The sequence below is a fragment of the Sprattus sprattus genome, assembly GCF_963457725.1.
Source record: "Sprattus sprattus genome assembly, chromosome: 12".
Classification (NCBI taxonomy): domain Eukaryota; kingdom Metazoa; phylum Chordata; class Actinopteri; order Clupeiformes; family Clupeidae; genus Sprattus; species Sprattus sprattus.
In genome coordinates, this window is record NC_137910.1 from 2,089,529 (window position 1) to 2,097,603 (window position 8,075).

General features: G+C 44.0%; 1 protein-coding gene across 1 annotated transcript; it reads right to left on the reverse strand.

Moving 5' to 3' along the window:
- Positions 1-4,763: 4,763 nt before the first annotated feature.
- epcam (epithelial cell adhesion molecule) lies at positions 4,764-7,875 on the reverse strand (the record flags this gene model as incomplete). The annotated part of the gene is made up of 9 exons (XM_080848399.1): positions 4,764-4,848; positions 5,135-5,179; positions 5,464-5,661; positions 5,954-6,052; positions 6,237-6,300; positions 6,420-6,485; positions 6,730-6,991; positions 7,100-7,201; positions 7,818-7,875. The coding sequence occupies 9 exons, from the start codon at positions 7,873-7,875 to the stop codon at positions 4,825-4,827; spliced, it is 918 nt and encodes a 305-aa protein (XP_080704525.1). The 3' UTR covers positions 4,764-4,824.
- Positions 7,876-8,075: the final 200 nt, after the last annotated feature.

Sequence of the window (8,075 nt, forward strand, 5' to 3'; positions counted from 1 at the left end):
AATCGGATTTACTTTTCACACCAATCGAATCTTTTAATTTCGTAAATACGGAGGCTGGCAACGAGAGATTTGCGTAAACACGGAGGCAGCAGATTGATCCAGGGGTGTCAGACTCCTTTAGACCCTGGGCCATATCAGCATTATGTTGGTCCTCAAAGGGCCAGTTGTAACTGCAAAAGCCCAATTTCTGCTTAGGCCAGAGAGACAGAGGTAGAGAGAGAGAGAGAGGGAGAGGGAGGGAGAGAGAAAGAGAGAGAAAGAGAGAGAGAGGGAGAGGGAGGGAGAGAGAGAGAGAGAGAAGAGAATCTCGAGGAGAGTGAGAGAGAGAAGAGAGAGATAGAGGGAGGGAAAGAGGGAGAAGAGAATCTCAAGGAGAGTGAGAGAGATAGAGGGAGGAAGAGAGAGGAAGAGAGAGGGAAAGAGAGAGAGAGAGAAGAGAATCTCGAGGAGAGTGAGAGAGATAGAGGGAGAGAGAGAAAGAGAGAGGGAAAGAGAAAGACGAGAATCTCGGGGAGAGAGAGAAAAGGAAAGAAATGGGGGTGGGGAGCTAAAAACAACTCTGCATGATGAGACAAAAAAGCAAACTAGTATTGACAGAGAAATAGAAGAGATGAGCGACTTAGTCTCTTGACACTTTTGAAACCGTCGGCGACAGAAATTACGCCTTGGTCGACACTTTTAACCGCCGCCTGGAAGTGTCTGCTGCAGAGAGAAAATTCTACTGTCGCGGACTACGTAACATGTCGCGCAAGTGTGATTAATCCCACAGGAAAAGCCATGTGCTGAAACGTCACTCAGGTATCGGTGTGAAACTGCGTCTGCCTGAAGCTCCTCCCACACTTCCCATTCCCTCTCACCTCATTGGTTTCTTTGTGTGTTGCAGACAGACAGACAGACAGACATAATTAATTGTCCCCATAGGGAAATAGGGACAATTGGACTCTAAAAAGCTAAACCTAGGCAACAACAAAAGCAGACACAGACATTACAGAGTACACACACACACACACACCACCCACACACACACACACCACCCACACACACACACACCACCCACACACACACACACCACACACACACACACACACACACACAAAGCCCTCAACAGCCCTTCTGTTTAATATTCTGACTGATACAGGCCAAAAGGAGTTCTTAAAGTGACTGTTCCTCTGCTATATAAACTGCCAAGCCCCTAACGCCAGGTTCCAGGTCGTGAACATGAGCTCCCTGCCAGGTGCTAGTTGTGGGGGGGATGCGGAAGTCACCCAAACATGTCCAAACAGGCCGAGCCTGGGTGACAATACACTCATGGTAGTGTTGTTATGTTGTGGGAAAGAAGAGAAAAACAAGAGGGTGTGGTGAGCAAGAGAAGAAAAGGAGGAATGGTGAAATAAGGTTTGAAGCGGGGGAGGAGTACCTGACACAAGAACCATGTTAGTCACATTTTGGCATTAGTGTGTGCTGTGCAGGCTTTGACATGATTTACATATTAAAATATAATCCACAGGTGTGTGTGTGTTACCTGCCAGTCCACAGGTGTGTGTGTGTGTGTGTGTTACCTGCCAGTCCACAGGTGTGTTTGTGTGTGTGTGTGTGTGTGTGTGTTACCTGCCAGTCCACAGGTGTGTGTGTGTGTGTGTGTGTGTGTTACCTGCCAGTCCACAGGTGTGTTTGTGTGTGTGTGTGTGTGTGTGTGTGTGTTACCTGCCAGTCCACAGGTGTGTGTGTGTGTGTGTGTGTTACCTGCCAGTCCACAGGTGTGTGTGTGTGTGTGTGTGTGTGTGTGTGTGTGTGTGTGTTACCTGCCAGTCCACAGGTGTGTGTGTGTGTGTGTGTGTGTGTGTTACCTGCCAGTATCTACTATCTACAGGACCCTTTAAAATTTCCACTCAGAACCACAACAGTTCCTCCATTTACTAAAATAACACATTACTCACAAAGCCAACAGAGCAATGGCCAATGCAATACGTCCCTTGTCAACCAATGTCACAAAGCACAGTGAGAGATTTATAAAAACTGCCACAGGCTTGATCCTTGAAATACTTTATTCTTTTGCTCTGTTGCCTCAGCCCTGGTAAACAGCTTTTGTCCGGAGAGGAGTGTCTCTCTCTCCCTCTCTCTCTCTCTCTCTCTCTCTCTCTCTCTCTCTCTCTCTCTCTCTCTCTCTCTCTCCAGTGTCACCTTCAAGCTAATGAATAGGTCGTAAGGCAGGGAGTCGTCAGACTGGTTTGGCCTGTTGGCTCTCCGAGCTCATGCTGTGTCTCTTTGGGCCAGTGTGCTGTGATTGGTCGCTTTAAACAAGCTGTGTTTGTGCCCTCCCAGGAGGATATGTGTTTTTCATTCTCTCACCCTCTCTGTCTGTCTGTTTCTCTCTCTCTCTCTCTCTCTCTCTCTCTCTCTCTCTCTCTCTCTCTCTCTCTCTCTCTCTCTCTCTCTCTCTCTCTCTATCTCTCTCTCTCTCTCTCACTCTGTCCTTCCTGTATGCATCCTGAGGTAAATCCTCATTCACGGTCTAACTCAAAGCAACGAAACCAAACCCTCTGTTTTGAATATGAAAAGGGTTTTTGCATAAGAATAGAAGCAGTATTTCCAGTATAAGCGATGTTTTGCATAGCATACGATGCAGTATTTCCAATGAATCTGACAGTCCCCAACAGCGACCCAGTTCTGTCCAATCACAAAGCTCCAGGAGGTATGTGGATATTAATGTTTAGCCACATTCAGGTGAGTTAATATCAAACCCATGCAAACTCCCCACACTGAGCAGCCCTGTGGCAACCCAAGTCTCGGATAATCCCCTTGACACAGAAGTGTATTATAGTGGCAGCCAGAAACCTTTGTAAACGAGCAAGGCATGGCAGTAAACCATGAGTATAGCACACCAAACACCAAACTAAGATGGCTGTCTGAATAACGCTACCTTGAAATGGTTTAGTGTGGCTCTGGGTTGTAGGATTACAGCAAAGAACTTGTTGGTCACCAAATGTAAACAATTGATGTATTATCACTCATTTTAGGTGCCAAATCTCTGATAAGAGAAATTATATTACCCTATCCAAGTGTTTTATTGCTCATCTTGTCTAATCCGTTCATAAACAGGTGACCAACAGAAAACTTAATCTGTACAGTAGACAAGCTAAATTACTTTATTGTCTCCAGTGGAATTGTAAAACCAACACGGGCTGATAACGCTGAGAGGCAGAATCTGCATACACACCTGAAGCCATGGGCCATGCTCGTGTGGGAGGTCTGTCCTGTTCCTCTGTCTCCCCCTCCCCCCATCGCTCACTGAAACTAGGCGGTAGTTTTCCATCACAAAATGGCTGTCACCCTACCTCGGAGTTATGCGTGTCTACTCTTGTGTGGCACACTACACAGCTCGGTACAGATTTGTTTTTGTTTGTTATTTTCCTGTGAGATCTTTAAAGAACAAAAAAAAAACATGACCATGTGTTAATGTATAATGGGTTACTTGACAAAAACTCACGCATTAAATGAACACGCACTACACAGTTACAAAGGGAAAGTGGTAACACACACACACACGGTTTCATCTTATCAGGCTTTGGTTTTAGTGTATATTAAGGCTACGTGTTTCCTCAACTGACTCCAAATCTGCTCATATCTATGCCTAGGCACCGAAGTAGAAATGAGAAGTTGTGATAGAAGGCAAAGGCCAGAGGTAAATCAGTCACAGGGGAACTTGCTTGATGAGCAAGAGTGATGATGACTGCTTTTATACCAATCCTACAAAAACCAGTAGACCTCTACTCCCTACTCCTGATCATCTGGATATATATATATATATATATATATATATATCTATATATTATATATATGAAAACAATGACATTTAGAACACTGGGAAGGGAAGGATTGTTTTTACCATGAATTAAGACAACTGATCGTTCAATACAATCAAACAACCTAACTGCTGTAAAAGGCACGGACAAATGCAGAGTCAAGTACAAGAGTGTGTTAAGAAACATTTTATTTATTTAAAAAAAAAAGAAAAGTAATCAAGATTCCATAACTTTGATCAACTCAACCACATTTAGACCAAACATTAACATTTAAATAGACTTTAAAAAAAAAAAAAAAAAGCTTTTTAAGAAAGCAGTGACAAAATGAGGATCCAAAGCACAAGTGTTGACAAACACCATTTATTATTTAAAAAACAAAAACAAATTTGTAACAAATAAACACACTGTACAGCACAGTTTTAAAATCAGTCCCCTGGAAAAAGACTTCATGATATTAAAAGTGGGGACATTTTAAATCTACAAAATGGTAAGACATTTGCGGAGTGAGTGTCGGGGGGCGCTGGTTCTTCGGTGAGGTCCACTCGGGAGGCGGTCCAGGGGTATAACGGGAGTTCATGTGGATCGCCTGCAGTACTCCAAGCAAACGAGCTCAAAATGCCACTTAAGAGTTAAAAATCCAACGTCTACACAGACATCAGGTCTCTTCGGTCATTCGGCCGACCTACTGACTGACTGCAGTGTAATATGTTAAGAAAACAGCACAAGTGCCAATTTGCCTGCTTCCAAGTCACTATTTACAACTGAGGAACAAAAAAAAAAAAACTGATGCTAAAACATCAAAATAAGATTTTAAACTGAATGGACAGTCTGGAGTCACTTTGTTTCTTTGAGTACATGGGTGCAACCCATTGTAACAGGCACCGAGCAAAGATTCCCAATTTAAAAAAAAATAAAATACGTATGTAACCAAGCAAAATACAGCACATCTATATTCCCGCATAACGCACTCGCTCACTTTCTCAAAGCTCTGGAGACTTGGATGAGTCGTGAAGGCATCTATTTACAGGTTGTCCATCTCCCTGGGCTGAAAACAGAGAAAAAAAACACTCAATCAGATACAGGCTTACTCCCACTGGTCAGGTGAGTGCAACTTCAAATAGGCATTATGTGCGTTTAAACCGCGTCCAAATGAAAAGGGTTCCACTCGGGATCTAGAGTAGTACAAAGGGTTCCATTCAGGTTCTAGAGTAGTGAAAAGGGTTCCACTCGGGTTCTAGAGTAGTACAAAGGGTTCCATTCAGGTTCTAGAGTAGTGAAAAGGGTTCCACTCAGGTTCTAGAGAAGTGAAAAGTGAAGACAGGTGGGCTTACCTGGGCTTTGCTGTAACGAGCCTGCTCTCGCCTCCTCAAGAAGAACTAAAAGAAAAGCACAGAGAGATGGAGCGTTAGAGTGAGCCACGCATGAAAGACTCCAACTTTTCTGCACACACACATTCATCCAAACTTGTCACCTAATTGATTTGTTAGGCCAAGGATTTCACCTTTCCTACACAGACAGTACAAATATGTTCACATTACCGATTTTGTTTTATTTTCTCACTATAGATGGATCATATTGATTATCAGTGACACATTTCCACATATACATTTTTAGGGGAAGTTGCTGGGTACACAAATCACTCACACAAACACACACTTACCAGGACAAGAAGACCTGCAACCACAGCCAGGATGACCACCACGATGACCGCGATCACTCCCCCAGTCAGGTGCTTCATGGTGAAAGTGGGTGCCTTGGCATCCACATAGTAGACCAGGACGCTTTCCATCTCCATCTTCTGCCCGCCCACAGATGGCTCAAACTTCGCCCCGTCTTTGAACTGTGGCAGCTCCTTGATCTGAGGGCAAGAGAACACCACCGCATCAGTACACACATTCACGTTGCACACGTCATGGGACAAAAGAAGGGGAAAAGGCATTTGAAGCCGTTTCAGTGTGGAACTGAACATATATTTTAATGTCTGCGCAGTTTAACTCAGCTCACTATGATGATGTTCCCTTCAAAAAGGTAATGATACGCACTGCATCTTTACTAGCCAACACACACTGATCTGCTATTTGCACCCATTTTGGCATTTAAAGTGCCACCTGTAAGGTTTTCAGAGAGGTTATGTGGAAGTGTGTACTCACATCCTTCTCCATGTACCAGCCAACACGTGTAAGGTCCTCCTTGGTGTCCTCCTTGTCCTTCTTGACGTCCACAATGATCATACGAGAATCCTTGTCATACTATGCAAAGAAGAACAATAGAAAAAATGGCTAATGAGTACAAAATATTTGCACACACACACACACACACACACACACACACACACACACACACACACACACACACACACACACACACACACACACACACACACACACACACACACACAGCGTTTGGTTATAAAGTCCATGTAGAGTGACATACCTCAACTCCCGTCACAAAGGTTTTGGCCAACTTGTAGCGGGCGAGGATGATATTTTCAATCCCACTATACAAACATCACAGAAAATGACAACAAAAAGAAAAGTCAGCTTCACTTAGTATCTCAGTCAGAGAGATGCCATATAACATGATGAGTTTCTGGAATAAACCATTATGGATACGTACGTTTTCAGCTGAGCCTCATCTACTTCTTTAGGCAGCTCCTTGTGGATCATCTGCATACGCAACCAACTGTGGAGAGGACAACCATTCAGATTATTACGGCATTTCTTTATAAAAAAAAAAACATACATTTACCAAGGGATGCAACCAGATATTTGCTTTTTACAAAATGTCACTCTTTAAATATGTTCTAGCCTGAAACGTCCAGAACCTCCTGAATAGAGGCAGACTCCAGAACGTTCAGACCCAGTCCAGAGAAAGCCTCTGTAGTTAGCCCATAATGTTGTCCTCTAGCACGCTCCATGAAACTCACTATGTCTCCACCAGCTCATCACACTTGAGGTTCTTGTCGGCCTTGTCGGTTCTACGCACGCCGGCGCTGTTCACACACCAGCACTCCTCGGTTCCGTTGCACTGCCTGGCCTTGAACTTGCCGTCGGCCTCGCAATCCGGATCATACACACCATCGTTGTCCACAAAGGCGGTCTCTACGGGCTTGCCACCGATGGTACGTGTGTCCAGATTCTTCCTGGCCCTCTGCATCTGGGTCTTCATCAGGAAGCATTTGGGGATCACTGAGAGAGAGAGGGGGGGGGGGGGGAATCAAATACACTCATTTTAAAATCTTCCACGTCACATAATGCAAGTAAGTGTAAGAGGAGGGATGGGGGTAGCAAACTTACATTTGGTGCAATCCACATTTTGCTTATTATTATCTCCGACCAGTAGAGTACATTGGCACGGAGTACCATCACAAACGGCCCACTTCGAAACCGGACATGAACCTGTGGAAACAAATATTTTGACAATTAATCATCTAATCATTCGTCTAAAACGAGATAGTTCACCAGGTACCGGTGACGGAAGCAGGTCAGAAAGAACGAGACTAAAATGGGTGAAGGGGGTGGGGAGAGCGTGATGGGCGTTGCTCACACAATGACGCAAAGTACCTGGCTAGCGCACCTGAGCGACATGGCCGGGGAGTGGAAAGGGAATGCTATGCTACGTTCATTCCAGACAACTGGCCATTTGTGAATAACATTGCACCTGTTGAAAGTCTACTGCCATGTTGCTTTTTCCCCCCCCCATATGGAGGCTCAAAAAAAAGGCGGAACAAAGTTGTGATGGCAGGTTGTAATGAAATTCCATGCAGTTAGAAAGAACTACGCAACATTAACTTAAAAGTAAAATGGCAACTAGCAAGACTGGGTGAGTTAAATGAGACAGACAATGTGCTTAACATTAAAATCAAGTCAAACAATGTCAATAATATCCCAACAGTAAACTAGATAATACGGAAACCTGGCGTTTATCTAGTATGTTCATAGTGGCAATCAACACAATTGAGCGAAGGTAGAAACATCAATTACAAAACGCAAAGGTTTTTTTTGAAGCACTTACATTGTGATAAGGCTCCAACGGCGAATGACACGAGAGCCAAGGCAATCAGTAGTTTCATCTTTGGAAATCTCAAATTCTGGAAATCAGCAGGTGACACACAGAGAAAAAATAAGTCTCACAAACCAAACTCAATTACAAACAAAGCAAGTTGATGGCGCTGTATCCTAACGACCTCCTTCTTCCTGAAGGCGCGGTCCCCTTGAAAAACTAAATAAAATTGCAATCCAAATACCCAGACAATGAATGTAAATAGAAGAA